This window comes from Polypterus senegalus, chromosome 2, assembly GCF_016835505.1.
Source record: "Polypterus senegalus isolate Bchr_013 chromosome 2, ASM1683550v1, whole genome shotgun sequence".
In the NCBI taxonomy this organism is placed as follows: Eukaryota; Metazoa; Chordata; class Cladistia; order Polypteriformes; family Polypteridae; genus Polypterus; species Polypterus senegalus.
In genome coordinates, this window is record NC_053155.1 from 113,454,723 (window position 1) to 113,477,222 (window position 22,500).

The 22,500-nt window shown below is 36.9% G+C and overlaps 1 protein-coding gene across 7 annotated transcripts in view; it reads right to left on the minus strand.

Annotated features, from left to right (window-relative positions):
* The window catches only part of sytl2a (synaptotagmin-like 2a), a 149,240-nt gene that overhangs the window by 80,213 nt on the left and 46,527 nt on the right, over window positions 1–22,500 (minus strand). For all 7 annotated transcript variants that reach the window (XM_039744393.1, XM_039744391.1, XM_039744392.1 and 4 more), the window contains exon 2: window positions 3,726–4,229. In XM_039744393.1, the coding sequence (XP_039600327.1) occupies window positions 3,726–3,826 (101 nt within the window). In that variant the 5' untranslated portion in view covers window positions 3,827–4,229. The remainder of the gene's footprint in view (window positions 1–3,725; window positions 4,230–22,500) is intronic.

The following is a 22,500-nucleotide window of genomic DNA, read 5'->3' on the forward strand; positions in this document are numbered from 1 at the left end:
GAAGCCCGTCGCTCTTCCTGTGACGAACTTCCGGGTCATGGTGCCCAAATGAGTCCATTGGCCTCCCGACAGCGACTCCCAGTGGCCCCCAAGGTATCCAGCAGGGCTGTGTATAAAAACTACATAGTCCATGAGGCCCTGCTGGAATTCGGGCACGTATATGCTCTCGGGAGAGCTCCCCCTAGCGGCCAGGGGTGAGGACCGGAGTAAAATGCCGGCAATCCACCACAACAGATAGATAGATACTTTATTAATCCCAAGGGGAAATTCAAATAATCCAGCAGCAGTTTACGGTTACTCACAAATGTATATATATTTTTTACATTTACTAATGTGTAAGAAAATTACTGTCCCTAAGTAGGCTAGTGAAAGCTGCTCAATCTCTAACCCCACTGAGACTGTGTTACTTGATACAAAAATCCAGGCTAACAAGTGTTGTCCTAGAAACTTTAATAAGGTGCAGAAAATATGTAAAGAGCATACCTAAAAAAAGCATATACAAAAAAAAAGCACACAAAATGCATATATAAACATACTGTATATGCACTAGGCCCACGTGTCTGTTAAAGTGACTAAAAATAATACATAAATTGTCCAGACAGAAGTATTGTAATTTTACAATTTCTTAATAGTGGTTAATCAGTATGTCATCTATGCTTTGATTTTACTTTTCTACACAAAAGTATATTAAACACTAAGTGTGGAAATATTTTATTTTTTGTCACTATTGTATACAGTGGAACCTCGGTTCACGAACGTCTCGGTACATGTACAACTCGGATTACGACCAAAAATTTCGCCAAACTTATGCCTCGGTTCACGACCACACACTCGGTATACAGTGCCAGTTTCCCTTTCGGTTTGTGCGCGCTGATGATTTCCACATGTATTGCATTGTTCTCGGTCAGACGAGCGTGCATGCTTTCTCTGTGAACTCTTTGTGCTCCATTTCATTTCCCTTCCGGTTCGTACACGCCGATTACCTGTACTGTATTTAAGCACATGTTGAGCCGCTCCCTGTTTATTGTTCTCAGTCAGACGTGCTTGATTTATCTGTGATCTCTGTGCTCTACAGTATTTCGTGTGCTTTTGCAGTTAGCCATGGCTTCTAAGCAAGTGAAGAGTGGTGAGAAGTAAGTTTTGCAGAAAATTGAAATCGAAGTAAAGAAAGAAATTATTGAAAAGTATTGAGCGTGGCATTCGTGTTACTGATCTTGCCGCCGCGTACAAGAAGTCAAAACCTACCATTTTGACTATTCTAAAGCAGAAAGAATCTATTAAAGCAGCTGATGTTGCAAAAGGAGTTACAGCGTTAACCAGGTAGAGACCTCAAGTGCTGGAAGAGGTGGAAAAACTGTTTACCAGTTTATTAATTGACCAATTTGAGAACCCTCGTGCTTTCAAGCAGCTGAGAGAGAGAGAGAGAGAGAGAGAGAGAGGGCTTGCGTGCTGCTGAGAGAGAGAGAGAGAGAGAGAGAGAGAGAGAGAGAGAGAGCGCGAGTCTGCGTGTGCCACTGAGCAGGGAGCCTAGGTGTTTTGTGTCAGTGTTACTCAAGGTTTTTACATAGGTTTACTATTACACTGTGCATTCTATGGTGGAATTAGCTATATTTGTGCTTAATCTTTAAAAAAAATATATTTACATACAGTTCGTATGGTCTGGAACGGATTAATTGTATTTACATACAATCCTATGGGGGAAATTGATTTGGTTCACGACCAGAGGTTTGGAACGAATTATGGTCGTGAACCGAGGTTCCACTGTACATGTTTGTATCAAAATTTTATTGTTACAGGCAGCATGGTGATGCAGCGGCAGTGCTGCTGCCTTGCAGCACGAAGACCAGAGTTTGTGTCTAGGGTCCTCCCTGCAAGGAGTTTGCATGTTCTCCCGGTGTCTGCATGGGTTTCCTCCAGGTGCTCTGGTTTTCTTCCATAAGCCAAAGACATGCGGGTTAAGTGGATCAGTGATACTAAATTGGCCCTAGTGTGTGTTTGGGGACTGTGTGTGCGGACTGGTACACTGTCCAGAATTTGGTCCTGCCTCGTGGCCTATGCTAGCTGGGATAGGCTCCCGCAACCCTGTTCAGCTCCAAGCAGGTTAGTCAATGACTTACCATCTTGTATTGTTACATAAAAAAAGAATCATTATAAAAATGAATAAGTATAATTTTAAAGCTCCGTATTTAATATTAATTTAAACGTTCTCTTGAGCTTTTGTTAATTTTTAACAATTTTTGTGGATGTACAGTAAGAAATAATATGTTCTAAATAGCTCAAACTTAGTGTATACTTAAAATATACGATACTTTTTGTAGACAGTTGAAATTATTGGTTTATTGACGTATGGTTAATTTATATACTTCACTGGAGCTACAAGAGGCTTCCACAATGGCCAGCATTCCCTCCCACACCAGGAACAAGGAAGCATTGAAATTCTAAAGCAATAAGTGTTAACTGATAGAATCCATGGATAGATGAAAGAATCCCTAGCATGCTGACCTCAATGTTTATAAAAGGATATCAAGTCATGTGAAAAAGGTTACTGCACATTTCAGAAAAAAGGGCACATTTAATCTGTTTCATTCTAATGGTTTAGGAGAGTTATTTTGAGGGACTAGATTTATTCAATTTTCAAAGAAAAACGCCTTCATTTCAAATGGGCAAACCCAGAAAGGTAGATATAGCTTAGGCACACACAATTCCTTTCAGCCTGTTAGTGTTCTCTACCTTTGATTACACACTGAACTAGGATGATCGTATATTTTGCTATAGAGAATGTCAACAAATTTATTACACAGTCCACCATTCATTCATTACTGAACATATTTAATTCAGGATAGGATTGCATGGGCCTGCCTACTGAAGGAGCAATAGCCACTTGAAGAGTACATTTACATAAACATGCTCATGCTTGCCCACAGTATATCATTTTAGAGATACTAGATTAGTTAAGTGCATGTCTTCAACTAGAATACTATGAGGATGCTCAACACTAGAAGTGTATACAAACTCCTCACAGAAAACACTTTGGCTTAGAATCTAAGCACTGTGAGATAACATCAACAACAACAGCAGCTGTACCAAATTACTACCTTAGATCAATGGAACCATTGGTAAAAGCTTGTTGTTGTTAAAATTGTTAAAAGATGAGAAAAAACAAACTTTCTGAGGTACTTTGAACAAGACACCATGCAGGCAAATACAGACTTATACTTTCCTACCTATATTCTCCATTTAAAATGTATTAACTGAAGAAACACGACTAAACTACATTGTACTATATATTCCACATTTTTATTATTTTTTATCAAACATAAAAAAATGTGGATTATAACATATACTGCACTGTGTCTATGCTCCAAAAACATTCAAAGGACTATATCATGTAACAAAAAGTATAAAACTGAAATTAATCAGTATAAAGGAAAAAACAAATTTGTTACATTCTAATTCATTTCATGTGATTGTTACATGTGAGCTTTTATTATAATATCAAGTGAATTGTTTTTTCTCATTGTTCATTAAAAGCATTTGGTAAACCAGACCTAGAGTATATAATCATTTCTTGTGCATGGCACCATACAGTATGTACATTTATCTTATACCTAATTAACTAATATTTCATTTTTCTATACACATTCTTGAACCTTTTTTACGTTAAGCTACATAACTGCCTTTCACTAATACCATTCAGAAAATTAAAAAGCTTAGGTTTAACTTACTGCACTCTATCTTCTTCTGCCTTCTTCAAGTTTGAATCTCTCTTCAACACCTTCATTATCATTTCCTGTTCCTCTTCTGTTAAATAACTTAGGTCAATCATCTTGCTGATTTTTCCTTCACTAACCCCAACAGATGAAAAAAATATATATATATAATAAACCACTTTCAAAACAATTAGTGCAGTGCCTTTAATCTGGCAGTGAATGTTGAAACAGGCAATGCTAGAAAGATCCAAAGAAATGTTTTCATTTGTATGCTGCTGCTATCTTGTTCCTAGGTAGCCAAATCATTAGTATTTTTCCAGTTTATTGTGATGAACATATGCACATCTAAATTTGTATAACATGGCAGCTTTTGCAGAGGTTGACTTCTTATTTTTCACATTTAGTTATGGCTTCTGGTCTTTTCATCCTATGGGTCACATGATCTTATGAGAGGTTTGTTTCGCTGTACTATTTCATCTTTTCATCTTCTGATGGTGACAAAGCAGCAGTAAACAGTACCTAAAAAAAATGTATTAATTTCAATGCTTATATTACTTTTACCAAACCTAACAGATTCATCAGACCAGAACAACTTCTTCCATTGCTCCATGGTCATGTGCCTATTGTAGACGTTTTTGACAGTGGATATGGGTTAGCAAAGACACATTGCTCAGTCTGCAGCTATGTCGCCCCATACCCAGCAAACACTGTATATTTTGACCCCCTTCTGCCATGGCCAGCATTAAGTTTTTCAGCAGCTTGTGCTACAGTAGCTGTTCTGTAGGATCAGATCAGACAGCCTAGTTCTTCATTCACCACACACTCACCAGTGCAGTGATTGTCCTCCCTTTGACACATTTTGTAGGCAATAATCACTGTCTACTGGGAACTAGCCACACACCTACTATTTTGGACATGCTGTGACCCAGTCATCTAGCTATCCTTATACTTGCTCATTTTTCCTGCTTCCAACATATCACTTTTAAGAACTAACTGCTCACCTGCTGCCTAATAAATCCCACCCCTTGAGAGGTGCTTATTTCTGAATTTCCCTATGGCATTAATAAAGTTTATCTAATCTAACATATCCCATCCTTTGACATGCACCATTGTAATGAGATAATCAATGTTATTCACTTCACGTACGTGTCAGTGGCTTTAATGCTGTGGCTGATCAAAAGTACTTTTACATTATGTATAGAAAACTGAATTTATTTCCCCGTCATGTTTGGCTCATTCTACAATATGTTGCAGTACACCTAACTTAGTGTTGGTTTAGGTACCTTTTTTGAGTTGGCTGTTGTTTAATTATCCTTTTAAACTTAAAATAGAGATTTTCTGGTTTGAGGCAAAGACGAAAAAAAGAGGACTAAATTGAACCTAACCCTACATGGAGAGGTAAGGTCCCATAAATACATAAGTGTACAGAGTTGTAGGGGCTAGCATGAAATTTTTACTTTGTAATGTTCCAGAAAGACACAAATACAGTGGAACCTCGGTATACGTCTGCTTTGGAATAAGTCCAACTTGGTATATGTCCTGCTTGGACACGAAAAATTTTGCTTGGTATACGACCTTTGTTTGGAATACGACTCGCGTCAGTTGCTAGCATTCAGTGAACAACCCGCGCTATAACTCTCTGTCAATTTTCACGTGTGTGGTATAGTGGGTCCACAGCTCCTGTCAAAGGCCAGCTTTAAAATAAATAATCACCGCGCTCGCGGCTTGGTGAGGGGGCGTGGTGGTTATGTGGCTGAAGGTTCTCAGGGTGATTCGCGATGTGGGCGCTTCTCACCCAAGTGCACAAGTGAGAGACCATCCGCATTCGTGATTGTTCCTGGGGCTGCTTATCATGATAAATAGAAGCGGGAGTCAGCTAGAAGGGGAGGAAAAAAAGAGAATGGACGGGAGGTTGCGAGAGAGAGAGAGAGAGAGAGAGCGCATGAAGTAGCAGAAGTAGGCAGAATGAAGGTCAGCTGCAATTAGGGCGACTCTCGTGTTGGGAAGCAGGGGGGCCGCCAAGTAAAAAGGCACTAGGCTGCTTCTTCTTTTTTTTTTTATTTAAAGAATGCTTCCTGCTCTATTTTAGCCTTGTTTTTAAGAAGACTTTTTTCTATTGTTTTTAACCTCCACATTTCACTTCTGATTTTATGGATTATTTATTGGAACTTTGGAGACTGCACTTTAATTTGAACACCTTGTTTTGTTGATTGTTTTAATAAAAGCACTTTGCACTTTTTCACCATCCCCTTGCTTTGTTGTTACCGACGAGCTTAGCAGTGAGGCACATTACCGACGGTGTAGGGTTCAAGGGCTCCACGACAACAAATGGGAGCATACAGCAAACCCGCATCGTCATAATGTGATTTTGTGTTTTTTCACGTAAATTTGAATTGATTGTTGAAAAGTATGAAGGTGGCACGCGTATCCAGGACATGGCTGTTGCATACCATTTGCCGAGAACGACGGTATCTACAATTGTGAAAAACAAAGACGTTATTAAAGAGTAAAGCGAGGTTAAATTTTCATTTATTTCATCTAATTGCTTTTGTATTTATGTATTTCAGTGTTTAAATTATTTTATACAACCCCATCAATATATAATATGCCAATAACAATAGGATTTTTTTTCATGGGAACGGATTAATCATTTTCCCATTATTTCTTATGGGAATAATTAGTTTGGTATATGTCCTGTTTGGTATAAGTCCAAGGACCTGGAACGGATTAAGGACGTATACTGAGGTACCACTGTAATTGTATTAAAGAAGGCCCTAATAATTTCTAGTGGGGATACTTACACCTTGTAGTCATCTGCATATACAGTGGTGTGAAAAACTATTTGCCCCCTTCCTGATTTCTTACTCTTTTGCATGTCTGTCACACAAAATGTTTCTGATCATCAAACACATTCAACCATTAGTCAAATATAACACAAGTAAACACAAAATGCAGTTTTTGAAATGATGGTTTTTATTATTTAGGGAGAAAAAAAAAATCCAAACCTACATGGCCCTGTGTGAAAAAGTAATTGCCCCTGAACCTAATAACTGGTTGGGCCACCCTTAGCAGCAATAACTGCAATCAAGCGTTTGCGATAACTTGCAATGAGTCTTTTACAGCGCTCTAGAGGAATTTTGGCCCACTCATCTTTGCAGAATTGTTGTAATTCAGCTTTATTTGAGGGTTTTCTAGCATGAACCGCCTTTTTAAGGTCATGCCATAGCATCTCAATTGAATTCAGGTCAGGACTTTGACTAGGCCACTCCAAAGTCTTCATTTTGTTTTTCTTCAGCCATTCAGAGGTGGATTTGCTGGTGTGTTTTGGGTCATTGTCCTGTTGCAGCACCCAAGATCGCTTCAGCTTGAGTTGACGAACAGATGGCGGACATTCTCCTTCAGGAGTTTTTGGTAGACAGTAGAATTCATGGTTCCATCTATCACAGCAAGCCTTCCAGGTCCTGAAGCAGCAAAACAACCCCAGACCATCACACTACCACCACCATATTTTACTGTTGGTATGATGTTCTTTTTGAAATGCTGTATTTCTTTTACGCCAGATGTAACGGACATTTGCATTCCAAAAGTTCAACTTTTGTCTCATCAGTCCACAAGGTATTTTCCCAAAAGTCTTGGCAATCATTGAGATGTTTCTTAGCAAAATTGAGATGAGCCCTAATGTTCTTTTGCTTAACAGTGGTTTGCATCTTGGAAATCTGCCATGCAGGCCGTTTTGCCCAGTCTCTTTCTTATGGTGGAGTCGTGAACACTGACCTTAATTGAGGCAAGTGAGGCCTGCAGTTCTTTAGACGTTGTCCTGGGGTCTTTTGTGACCTCTCGGATGAGTCGTCTCTGCGCTCTTGGGGTAATTTTGGACGGCCGGCCACTCCTGGGAAAGTTCACCACTGTTCCATGTTTTTGCCATTTGTGGATAATGGCTCTCACTGTGGTTCGCTGGAGTCCCAAAGCTTTAGAAATGGCTTTATAACCTTTACCAGACTGATAGATCTCAATTACTTCTGTTCTCATTTGTTCCTGAATTTCTTTGGATCTTGGCATGATGTCTTGCTTTTGAGGTGCTTTTGGTCTACTTCTCTGTGTCAGGCAGCTCCTATTTAAGTGATTTCTTGATTGAAACAGGTGTGGCAGTAATCAGGCCTGGGGGTGGCTACGGAAATTGAACTCAGGTGTGATACACCACAGTTAGGTTATTTTTAACAAGGGGCAATTACTTTTCACACAGGGCCATGTAGGTTTGGATTTTTTCTCCCTAAATAATAAAACCATCATTTAAAAACTGCATTTTGTGTTTACTTGTGTTATATTTGACTAATGGTTAAATGTGTTTGATGATCAGAAACATTTTGTGTGACAAACATGCAAAAGAATAAGAAATCAGGAAGGGGGCAAATAGTTTTTCACACCACTGTATCATTAATTGTAGCATTTGGACTATCCATCCTTGTACTGGCACGTCTGTAAGTTTAACACTATAATGTACCTAGAACAAATCCTGCAGTTTCTTCTTTGGGTGCCTGGCTAGAAAGTTAATTTGGTGCACAGGTTAAATACATCAGTTTTTTTAGATATGTGAGCCTTTTGTGAACTGTAAATGTTCTGAAGTTGTGACTGTTTACTGGCCAGCTTGCTGTCATCTTAAATCAGATGTTTTAGTAAAAATAATACACTTACACTAAACTGTATTGCAATACATTGAACTAAAAGCAAGGTGCCATTGTAACAAGATAATCAATGTTATTCACTTCACCTATCTGTGGTTTAAAAGTAGAAACTAAATCGGGGTACATAAGTGGTAACACCCTATGTATTACACTGATGTATTCACATGAAGAACGAGGGGAACTGAGAACCTTCTCGTTAGAAATTCAAGCATCACCATCTACAGTGGGACTGACATTTCTCCCTTGGGGTTGGCAGCACTGCGATCAAGGTTTGTCAACAGCAAACAGCACTTGGTAACAATTGAACTCTGCATCTTCATTGAATTTTGCCAAACTTTCTTTTATCCATTTCACTAAGTGATCACCTTTCTTTGATCCTGTCTAGGATACCACCCCATCTTCAGTCATCCACCCACCCCATTAGTTACTGGTGCTATTCGTGTGGACCATCAGTTATTTCGTGTGTATCCTTCATTTGTATAAAACATGCTCTCAGTACAGCAAAAACCTCATAAGTTGGCATAATAGTAATAAACATTGAGAAGAGAGGGGAAAACACACAAAACAAAAAAAAGAAATAAAAAAATAAACACACTGGTCAGCTAATATTCTTTTTCAGTAACGCCACCAAATTTTAATAAAATGTATTTACCCCCAAGTACTGATATATCGAAATGTCCTTTCTTGGGAGATATTCAGATATACCATCCTGCCAAGATTCAGCCATTTACCTACTGTTTTCGTTGACGAGTGTGTGAGTGAGAGCATGGGTCTGTCAACTAGCATTTTATTTATATTTATTACACACATACACATTGCTCAAAAAATTGAGAACATTTAATCATAACAGTCTAATTCAAGTCAGTTAAGCTTAAGGGATATCAATCTGTCCAGTCAAGAAGCATAAACAATTGTGAATCAACTTCACCTGTTTTATTGCAAATGAAAATTACAACAGGTGCACACTGGAGGGGCAACAGAACGACAAACCCCAAAAAGGGAATGGTTTTGCAGGTAGTGGCCACAGACAATTGCTCACTGACTTTCCTAGTTTTCAGTTTGTCTAAGATATGCGTGTTATCCTGAGGAACCACATTTTTAGGCCGAACAAGTGATTCTAGCTCAGCTTGCTGCAGAAACTCCTGCAGCTTTCCATTCCTTAATGGTCTGTCTGATAGCCCACTGACTGTGAGAATACAACTGTCAATAGCTGCTACAGTTTGAGGCAAAAATCAAAGGCGGCAGAGGACACATATTTCTACAGCTCTGTTCCAGTCACAGCAGACATAAAACTGAAAAGACTACATAAACTTTTAAAAGATGTTTTGAAGAATTTTAGCTGTCCAGTGATCATTTTTTAGCAGCAGAGAGGGGCACACATTTTTGCTGCTCTGCTCCAGCTGGGCAAAAAGTGTCCCTTCCAGTGGATAGGACAAAAAGGCAGAGTAGAGGAAAAAGTGACTCCACCATGCTTACTTATGGACAATTTTAATAAACTCTGCCACATTCTAAAGAAGTTTTGGACAGTACTCAAATAGAAAATGTTATTTTTTTCTCATTACAAAGAACACCACTTCCTTTTCCCACCTTGTTATAATGGGTGGATTAGGACAATATATTGTAAGAAACAGATTTTTCCCAAGAAATGATATCTGGTAATACCCCAAATGCTGTGGTAGATGGATCAGGAGAAATTTGTGGTTCTTGTACTAACCAACCTATAAACATTTTTTCCAGTATGGAATGAGCTTGGGACAAATGAAAAACAACATGATAAAACTTTTCACAATTTGGGTCTTGGCCTGGGCAGATTATAACCTAAGATAAGTGTTTATGGAGTGCTGTTTTAAGCTGAATTACACCATGCTTTGTATAGACCTGGGGTATCCAACACGTCACTCGAGAGCTATCGGTAGCTCGCAACCCCTATCCAAGTAGCTCGCCAAATTATTAATGAATCCTACATAAATTTGAATACTTGACTAGTCAAATTAAGGGATCTTTCCAAAAAATCATATCACGATCATTTTAACACAAAATCATGATGTCTTTTCAATGTGGCATACACTTAAGAGAATATCCAGACTCAAACTCATCAACACCCAAGTAACATTTTATTTTAAATATCAAACAAAGTTCAAATCAATTGTTCTCTTGTTCGTTTGCTAATTGGCGAGGGAATGAGGAAGGCGCCTCCCACCAGCCCGTTGCGTGGATCTCGGAGTCGCACAAACAAATCTATACTGCAAGCAAACTATGATACATGCTGGAATGAGAGAAGTTGCAAAAACAACCGGAATGTTCAAGCAAATTATAGGAAAAAAACGATCTAAATCCGTTAAGTAGTTCTTTCGTGAAAAGCAGACAGACAGACATTGGATTTTATATATTACTAGCAGAATACCCGCGCTTCGCAGCGGAGAAGTAGTGTGTTAAAGAAGTTATGAAAAGAAAAGGAAACATTTTTAAAATAACGTAAGATGATTGTTAATGTAATTGTTTTGTCATTGATATGAGTGTTGCTGGCATATCTATCTATCTCTATCTATATATATATCTATATATCTATATATCTATCTATCTCTATATATATATATATATATATATATATATATATATATATATATATATATATCTATATCTATATATATATATCTATATATATCTATATATATCTATCTATCTATATCTATATCTATGTTAGTAGAAACTTACTACACTACTTGGTTTACTATCTGGTTTTGTTTCTGTCTGATAAAAACAAGCAGAATCAAAACCAGATACTGAATATTAACAACTTTACACAATTTTATCATTTTTAAAATATTTTCTATGTAATTTGTGCTGAACAAATCTGTGCTGACTATTGGCACTTTTTATCTTCTTTTATTGCCCAAAATGGGCCAAATTGTAATTAAATTTAGGTGAATTTTAAGGTGTGAGGATTTTTTTACTCTAGATGTCTATAGCATACAACATATCCTGCTCCAACGGCAATGTGCTTACAATGAATGCCTTCGATATTTCATTCAAAAATATCCCATACTGGGCTTTGTTATTTTCTACCAGCCATATTGATCTCTGATTCCATCTCAGGCACATACAATTTATAGACAGAATTTTGCCACCTGCAGGCCTGAAAAAGATATAGAAAAAATAAAAAATAAAATTAAATTAAAAAAAAATCAGAAAATAAGATTCGGACAGGTGTGATTATGAAAATCATGGGGGCTTAGGAACAAAAGGACTCTTAGACTTGAATTAGTGTGCAGATCCCACCTAGCTGTATTGGGGGAAACAAAGAAAAACAAGCATGTAGTATGAAAGTTAGGAGTGGTGAGACTTTAATAGCCAATGTATAAAATGGTAAATCTTTTATAAGCAGAGTAAGAGCAGGTAATAGGAGTATTGACGAGCACAAAATGACAGAGAAGCATCTGAAATTAAGAACAATATATACATTATCTAAACCTGTTTATCCAGAGTAGGATCACAGGAAACCTGGAGACTACCCCAGCAGGTATGCAATATGTTTTATATGTCTGATGTCAAAAACAAAAAAATATGATATTTCCACTATCTACTTTGAGAGAGAGAGAGAGAGAAAAAACAGGGGACAAATATTTTAAAATATAATTCTGCTAATGGATCATTTTCACAATATCAGGCATTTTTAGTTATGAATATGAACTAAAAAAGATCAATTAATAAATATACAATACAAAAACACATTAGTATGTTTAGTTTTTCATCACTTAGCAGACTCTCTTTACCCACCTACTTTTGTTTGTTTCGCTTCATTGTTAAACGATGTTTTTAAAGCAAAAGTGATTGGTCAGTAACAATATGGTGATCTTTCATGATGACCTAGTCAATCTCTCGATCAGTGCCATTTTAAATTTTAAAAACTGGGAGTGGTCTCCCCCAGACTTTCTCGTATACTCAGATATGGGGATGGATATTTGAGGAGTAAACTGCAAGACAATGATTATATTTGTATATTAAGTGTATTAAAGAACCATCAACAACAAATTAAATTAATATTGAACAATTATTATAAAAGTAAATAATTAAATAATTAATAAGTAAATAATTTGAAATCTGACTCTGAGGCTGCATAAATTAAAAAAAAAACCCCAAAAACAACAAGTATGTGTGTTCAGGTACCACTTCCAGTTAATGGATTTGGCCCAAAAGTTAACACAGATCTACAATTCTGTTTTAACAACCACATGTCGAACTTCATCCATCTATCTAGTTGTGTTGTCACACACACACACAGATAATTCCAAAACTTAAGGAGGTCTATAACGTCAAGATTCATCCAAATCTCGAGGTCGAATTTTTTCATGATTTTTATACTTTCTCTGTACTTCATGGACGAGAAGCTAAAAACGTTTTCTCCTGTGTGAAGGAGCAGGTGAATTACTGTCAACAAAAAACAGTCACCTAAAAATAAACCAAAACATTACTCACTCGTGATTTTTCTGTCCATAGGGTAAAGGGTTTGTTGACCTCACATTCCGATTTCAGCTCTTTAAATTACATCTTGATATACAACAAGAGCAAAGAAAGGCAGCACATCAATAGCTTTCTATTTCACACACTTTACGTGCCTGCATTCAGCTTGCTCTGTCACCACAAATGCCACCCTCCATCACTGGCCACCGTCCACTGGATGAAAATGTGGGCAGCTCTCTGTTAAAAGTTACAAAGTTTACAGACTAATGGCAAGAATATTCATTCAAAAACAAAAACTAAAAATATTTTAGTAAATTATCATCTTATTTCAGTTACTCTTTCCAGCTATTTTAATAGATTTGTTTAGTTTTAGTTTTTCATTTCGGTCTTGTTAATTATTTTATTTCAGTTTAAAAAAATGATTTTTTAATAATAGTTTCAGTTTTTAACTTAGTTTTCGTTAACTATAATAACTTCCACATCAACTAATCCGATAATTCAACCCCAAAATATCCTTTGTAATGCAACATGCCTATAGTCCTTGTACGTGTGAAGTTTTGACTTGTTGGAGAAGTACAAAACTACTGGATAAGTGGATTCTATGCAAAAAAATGTGTCAGGCTGTCCTCTCTACTGGTCTAGGTCTACCACATTATCGTTGCCAGATATATGGCATGGTAACTGGTTCACTTGCACTGTTACAGCATCAGTGATTTCTGGGCCTGGTTCTGCATTCTCATTCTCCATCTCTGCTTGGAACAGGCTGTAAAACGTCACTATTTTCAGTCTTGGTTATTCTTTTGGCTTCTGTGGTTGCATTGTTTTTAGGAAAAATAGTGTAGTTTATATTGTATTAATCCTCACCAAAAGTATTAAAATTCTGAATATTCCCAAAAAAGTACAGAAAAAGATCAAGCAAAATAGGACAGGAAGTGTGTGTCTCCAAAATTCACAAACAAATGGACAGTACTTAATGTAAAATTCAACGAAATAATAAAGATTCTGATTTTAAAAGGGGAATGTGCAACACCTTAAATATCCAAACAATTACAAAATTTAATTTTTGTCAAAACAGATGAGTGACATGCAAATCTCAAAAGCCAGATACAGCACTTGATTTTCATAGTATTTTGACAAAGCCATTAATACTTTTAAACACCTTGTAATATCAGGTGGCTTAAATACATAATCCATCTAGATATTTGCTGAAAACAGTTTACAGTAGATTTTATTTCCGTTTCCTCTTTTGTCTTTTAGTCCTAGCTTAACCATATTTACTTGTTTTACTATTATCTGGGTCAACTTCCCCATGTAAATCAGACTAGTAACTCAGGGAATAAAATGTGGAGAAAGTGAAATCAAATCATGTTTTGCTGTCTTTTCAGGTGCGGAGTGGAAGTGCATTAGAAGTGGCATGACCCAGTGTAGCAAGGCTGAAATGGAGAGGGTCCACTGTGAAAAACCTGCAGCAATGTAGTCAGATGCGCGACTGGTCACTTGAGATGGATGTATTTTCCATTTAGTTCAGCTAGCTAAGACAGCTGAACTGTGCACTCTGAATCTAGTAGCCCAAGTTCACATTCAGCAGCTCCAGTTGAGAAGATGGAACTAAGAGGAATGCCATCAGAGTTCATTTATTCTCATTGGTGACACATATTAAGAGCCCAAGAGTTCCAGGGACTTAACAAAATACAGAGAATTCAACAACCTAATCATGTAATTTCTAGAGGATATAAAGAAGAATGGAAATGCAAATGAAAAGGGCAGCTATATGCAGTTGAAATCACAGAACTTTGTATGGGCTGCTGTTCCAGGTTGTTAAATATTTTAAAACAGAGACCTCAGTCTAACAACTGAGTCAGAGACTCATCTCTAGAAACTACACACTGGATTGCACATTTTGGATTATAGAACAGAATTATATACATGTGAGCACCACTCTGAGAACTGGGGAGGAAAAGTTAACATTGCTTTTCTTTATTCTGATTTTCTTTTTACAGAAGGAAAAATTAATCAAGTATGCCCCTTAGGCTATAATTTATAATATATAATCAAGGATTTCATGTCATTGTTGGTGACACGATTCACATCATGATGACCTTTGAGAGGCTGGTCCTGAATCTATAGGAGTCCTCTTGTGGTAGAACACCTGGACCCACCTAGGGCTGCCAATTCTCTTTTTTGGAAATGAGGATATTTGGGTCGAAAAATTTAGGACTTTTGATGATGCCTTTCCCTATGATGCCATAATACACCTTTATACTGTCTTATTTTTTTATTTATTTATTTTTTTAAATGATATAAACCTTTAATAGCAGTTTATCACTATAAATATGGTATGATGGCCACAATCAGTCACTGGCAAACTAATAACCCATTAAATATTTTGAATACATTAAGCCTCTAAAATTAACAGACTTCATTCCTTCCATTCTTACTTGGATAGCTTAACTGCCGTAAACCTGTACAAAAATGACACACATGGTAAATTCAGTTCTAGTAAAATAAAAATAATTTTACTCTTTTCATTTTAATTAATTTGCATTTATCTACATTCTTTTATATTTTTCCACTAAAGCAAATTTGAGTAAATCTGAGGTTCTTGGATAAATATGAGTGGAAATCTTTAAATAGCATGCTACTGAATTTGAATCTTGTGAGCATTTGCCCCTTAATTGAATCTGTTCTGCCGTTTTGAAAAACAAAGATATCTGTTGTTCAAGGAGTCTGTGAACTTGCACTTTATTTTGGCATAATGGGTATTCCTAAATTTATGTAAATGAAAGAATTATGAAAATATTATTAAATTACTTGAAGTGACTTATTACTTGATCAGCTGATAACTAAAACGATATCGCATTTATATGACAGAATAATTGTGTTTTTTTTTTTTAATTAACTGAAACTTTAATAGTTGACTCATTCATTTACAATTATAAATCCATTTTGGAGCAAAGGGTGATAATATTTTACATTAAAATATTACAAAGCAGTACTTACACCCTCTTAAATATATAAATGTACCTGGAAGTATGAAATGTCTTGCTTAACCAAGCTGCTGAAAGAAAAATCGAAAATAAGATCTTGCATAGAAAACGTAAAACTGTTATTTCGATTTTGAATAAATTCATTTAGTAATGGTGAAATAGGATTACAAATAATTGAAGATAAAGCGGAATTCAAAAGATATGAACTATTCGCGTCAATATCTGCGTTGTTTACTACTGGAATGGAAGTGAAGATTCTGGGGAAAAAACTGCATGCACTACTTCTGCAAATGCTGATTGGTGTATGGCTTTCAATTTTTACCAACGATAAGGAAATGGAGATTGTCATATTTTAGGAGCCAATATTCCGGACATTTTCAAAATTTTATAAATTCCTCCTGGTCGTTCCATTGTGCGTTAAAAATGAGGACATGACCGGGAAAATAAGAACGGTTGGCAGCCCTAGACCCACTGCAGTTTACCTACTGGACAAAGATTGGAGTGGACGATGCAATTATCTACCTGCTCCACAAGGCTTTTTCTCACCTAGACAAAGCTGATAGCACTGTGAGGATTATGTTTTTTGATTTCTCCTGTGCTTTCAATACCATCCAGCCATCCTTGTTAAGGGGTAAGTTCATAGATATGCAGGAGGATGAGCCTAAGGGCTCGTTTATACTTCACGCTCAGAACATTTACGCGCACACATGGCTGCCATATGTTCCCAGCATTCATTTGATGCGTCCTCTGAGCAGGTCCTCAGAAATTAACGTGACACGTGCACGAGTTGCAGTACCAGCAAAAAGTGTGGGGCACAGTGTGATAAAAGTCAGAACGTGACGTCAGAGTCTCTATTTACAATCTACATGTGACAGAAAGCCACTATGCAGATCCTACGGGATCGATGTGCATGCTTCATTGTTTGATGAATGGTTCAATGTGGTGAAGCAAAATGCCGACATACAGATGCATTTGTAGTCTCTCAAAGGCTTTACATCTTCTGTGCCGTCATTTTTTTCTGGGGCTTCCTTCTGACCTGACAGTAGTAGCAAACAGCAATAGATCTCCACAGAACACATTAAATGTATGATATTCCAACTCTCTGCACATTTACAATCCTTAGATTTATACTTGATATCACTTTCATGATGAAATGCATCAAAGTATGTATGTTACATTTTACAGATAAATCATTAATTTTGTTTAAATAATGAATACTGTTAATAATTACACACATGGGGGTGACACGGTGGCGGAGTGGTAGCACTGCAGTCTCGCAGGGAGTCACGTCGGTGTTGTTCCTTGTTTGGAATGTACACATTTTCCTGCTGGGTTTACACTGTGAGCTCCGGTTTCCTTCCATAGATATGCAGATTTGGTGACACTAAAATGATACTAGTGCTTGTTAGATGCGAGTGCTTGTATTCACCTAGTGACGAGCTGATGCCCCGTCTCTGCCTCGTGCCCAGTGCTTGCTGGAATGGACATATCCCTGGATTGATGGATTTAATCATTAAACATCCTGTCAGGGAAATTGCAGTAAGGTGTCATCGGAATTTAATGGGTGTTCCAGTCAATTCACAATACAGCGAAGCCAAACCGGTTCTCACCGTGATATCTCGCAATGCCACCTGGTGGATTCCTCCAGATTAACGTAAAGTACACACGCAAGTATAACAGTAAAATGCTTGCGTAGCAGGAGCGTCTACTGGAGCATGCACTGCGTGAAGTATAAACCCGGCCTAAGGTGTCCTGTATAATGAACCCTGTCGGGCAGACTGCAGCTTCTGAGACTCAATGACTGTGTCTCTGATATGCATGTCAGCAACACTGCAGCACCACAGTCCTGTCTACTTTTCTCTTTAGTCTTCACTCCTTCCACCTCAGACAATAAATATAACACCAGTCAATGTCACCTGCTGAAATTATCAATATAATTCTACAGTTATGGAGTATATATAAAAGGTGAATGAAATGAAAGGGGAATGAGTATTGGAATTATGTGAGAACTTAATTTCTTGGTGCAGAAAATAATAGTCTTAAGTTAAAATCTGCCAAGGATCTCGTTATTGATTTGTGGTAGCAAAAAGCCCATATGTTCAGTCACAAGTCAAGGAGTGGATGTAGAGGTGGTGCACTCCTACATGTACTTGGAGGTCCACATCAGTGAGATGCTGGACTAGTCTCATAATACAAAGGAACTAGATCTGAAATGGCAGAGCAGGCTCTTTTTTCTTAGGCGTTCCTTTAATGTGGGTATTGACATTGGTATTTTCTACAACTTTTTAGATGGCCAGTTCAATATTCAATGAAGGTAACATCACTTCAAGAGAGGTCCACCAAATCAACAAACTAACTAAAAGGGCAGGCTCAATTATGGGACACACTCTGGAGGTAGGTGTCAAGTATTGCATCATAAACAACAAAATTCATACCTCATTTCTTAATACAGGTAAATAACACAATTAAGTAATCCCTTTTTAGTATTTACATCTTCTTTAAAAAATAAATATATTCTGATATTTGATTGCAAATAAAAATAAAAAGGTATCTCACTCTTTAGGTTAACTATCTAGAAAAACTAAATGCAATTAACAATGTGTACTATGAAGACAATGAAGAATAACTTGTGTTACAACATACCAAAGGCACATATACTTTTCTAGAGTTTCCTCCCAAGATTAACCTTACGTAAATGAATATTTTTCCCTTTAAAGGCAAGAAGAGAGAGGAGATTCAATGTTACACGTGTCCAATGTGATAAGCTTTTATTGTCTCTGGTTCAATGTATTGCAAAGTAATTAAGTGCAATACTAAAACATATTAAAAGGTGTTCCTCTATAGAAGAGAACTGCTTTAAGACAGAAGCAAGCTGGCCAGTATATGTTGAAAACTTCAGAACATTTACAATTTACAAAAGGCTCACTTACTTAAAAAAAAAAGCTGATATATTTAACCTGGCTACCTTTCTAGCCAGGTAGCTCTCTGGCACTCAAAAAAAAAAAAAAAAAAAAAAAAAATACAGCAGGATTAGTTCTTGGTGCATTGGAATCTTAAATTATAGACACACCATTTCAAAGATGCATAGTCTAAACTCCATAATTAATGATATATGCAGATTACTACAAGGTAAGAATTTTCACTAGAAATTATTAGGGCCTTCTTTAATATAGCTTTCTGGAACAGTACCTAATCATATATATACACATATACACATATATATATATATACATACATATATATACATATATATATATATACATATAATATATATATATATACATATATATACATATATACATATATATATATACATATATATATATATACACAATAACAAAACAAAAAAAAAAAAAAAAAAAATACAGCAGGATTAGTTCTTGGTGCATTGGAATCTTAAATTATAGACACACCATTTCAAAGATGCATAGTCTAAACTCCATAATTAATGATATATGCAGATTACTACAAGGTAAGAATTTTCACTAGAAATTATTAGGGCCTTCTTTAATATAGCTTTCTGGAACAGTACCTAATCATATATATATATATATATATATACATATATATATATACATATATACACATATATATATATATATATATATATATATATATATATATATATATATATACATATACATATACATATATACATATACACATATATATATATATATATATATATATATATACATACATATACATATACACATATATGACATACACATACCTTAGACTATGAATGTTATGAATGTAATTACTCCAATAATCCAGGCTGTCAAATAAACAAACCACACGGTTATGAATGTAATTACCCAATAATCCAGGCTGCGCATAGCGTAAAGGAGCTTTGTGAGGGGTGCAGTGGAGTGTGTACGCTTGATGAGCCAAAATATGAGCGAAACACGTCTTGTATACTCTTTACATAATTTGACAGTAAACTATGTAACATTCTATTATCTGCCTCTCGCAACTGAGAGGGTGTGGCAGATGTTTGCCGAATGGCAGACCAACCTCATGCGTTTCCTGGTAGGTAACCACCCATACAATCAGATTGGGTCTCAGACTATGAATGCTATGAACATACATACACACATAGATAATTTATAGATATAATATATTTTCATATCTATATATATAGATATATATATATATTTTATATGTATATATGTATATATATATATTTTATATGTATATATATATATATATATATAGCAGGGAGACGTGAATCCCGCGGCGAAGCAAGGAAGGGAATGAAGAGACTGGAGCGACGGACAGCCTTATATAGGCAGGCAGCCAATGGGGATGGGGACCCAACGCCGCTCACACGGTGACTGAGCTGCAGGCTATGGACATATATATGTACGTAAGTAGGATTCAGTTAGCGTTGGGAACCCGCATACCAAATTTCTTGAAGATGGGCCCATAAGTAACAAAGACTGTTGAAAAGTTCAATATGGCAGCCGACAGTGGCATCATACCACCGAAATAAGTACGTACATTGGTTTCGGTTAGCGCAGGGAAGCCGCCTATCAAATTTCGTGAAGATGGGGCCATAAATAAAGTTCATTTTAGCCTCGCACCCCCTTGGTTTGAGAAGAAGTATGAAAAAATATGAGGTTAACACAGAAAAACAGATTACCAGTTGAAGCTTTATGAATAATCGATTCACCATCAATAATTGTTTTGGTAAAGCCACTCAGTGTAATCCTCCTTCCATTTTATAATTTTTCCGCCACTAGCCATGATTAAATGAATGGTAAAAAAGTAAGAGCGAAGCGAGGGTGATTTATTCAGGTAGGCAGGCAACAGCTCAATAGCTCGAATTTGGATATAAGTAGCTTCTATTTAGTCGCCAGAAATATCTTTGTTAGGAATGGAAGTTGAATTTAGTCTTTAAATTTCTATGGTAAAGAAAAGGTTATGCAATGATGACTACATTTAACTATATAAAGTGAAAACATGTATATATAAAGTCATTCGCGATATATAAAGTCAAAACTTGAATATATAGCCTAAAGTCATTCCCAAATATATAAAGTCAAAACCTGAATATATAAAGACGGCGTTGGAATATTTCGGAATATATAAAATAAGCACTGGAATATATAAAGTCAAAACTTAAATATATTTAGTCAGTGTCGGAATATATAAAGTCAGCGCTGGAATCTGTAAAGACAAATCTTGAATATATAAAGTCAGCGCTGGAATATCCATCCATTTCCCAACACGTGGAATCCGACCACAGGGTCACAGGGGTCTGCTGGAGACAATCCCAGCCAACACTGGGCACAAGGCAGGAACCAATCCTGGGCAGGGCACATTTTTAAAACATTAACCGAACAGTGTTTTTTTAATTTATTTTTCTGAATACGTTTTTGTTAACTTAGTTCAGTTCAGAGTCGTTTCAATCAATAGACTTTGACTTTATATATTCAGGAATGACTTTATAAATTCCGACGCTGACTTTATATATTCACAAAATCAATTTATTTGCCTGTTTGGCACCCCATAGTATATATGTGTGTGTGTATATATATATATATATATATATATATATATATATATATATATATATATATATATATATATATATATATGCCAGCAACACTCATGACAAAACAATTACATTGTCAATTATGTTACGGTATTATTAAAATGTTTCCTTTTCTTTTTACTTCTCTGTTGCTAAGCCTGGTATTTTGCTATATATATATATATATACAACAACACTCATATCAAAGACAAAACTATTTTTTTTTTTTACGTGTCCTGTTCGGCTGTGAAGCAATCAGAATTGATGTCTGAATGCTGGCGACTAGCCTTACAGTTTTTCTCTCAGGTGGAGCGTTACAGCTTCTGCTGACGTCACGCCTGATACCAAAACTTTATTAAAAATATTTTAGATGTTTTAAGATTCGAACCGGACACGGAGACAAAAGTGAAAGAAAAGAAGAGAGAGAAGGAAGAGATGGAGGTAAAGGGGAAGGGGGTTTCGTATAGAATAAACAATAAATGAACCAGAATCCGCTTCTAGACCTGCAGAAAGAGAGGGGGAAAAAACAAACAAACACAAGACAAAAACATTGCTGCATCAGCTACATGAAGATATATAAAAGTAAAATGTTTGCTGACAATCATACAGTAATTATTACTAGGCATTTAGGCCACCACAACCTTAGATCATGTGCTGAAGATGTCCAAGTCATACTTATGAAATCACCATGTGAGCACCTGTGTGCGTCACGCGCTTGTATGTGTAAGGTTTCTCTATAGGAGCATCCAATAGTGAGTGTGAAGGGCCACAGACCTGCCCCCAAAACGGCGGAAGATGGAGGGAGTTCCAAGCCCAGAGATCCAGAGGTCACCCCAGAGCGGAGACCCCAGGGAGGCCGTCACCAGAGAAGCCCCAACCCCCACCGAGAGGCGAGAGGATCACCCGGGGTCACAACCAGCAGCAGAGTCCCGGGAGATATCAACGGCAAGCCCTCAGGCCGCCCGCAGCCGCTCTCCCCGAGTCGGCCGGGCCCGGAACCCAGCAGCCCGGGACCCAGGGCGACCCACCCGCCGAGGATCCCAACAGAGCCCAGGGAACCAGATCCCACCAGGCAGCCACCGGGAGCGACCAGACAGATGCTTAAGGCAGGGGGAGGGTAG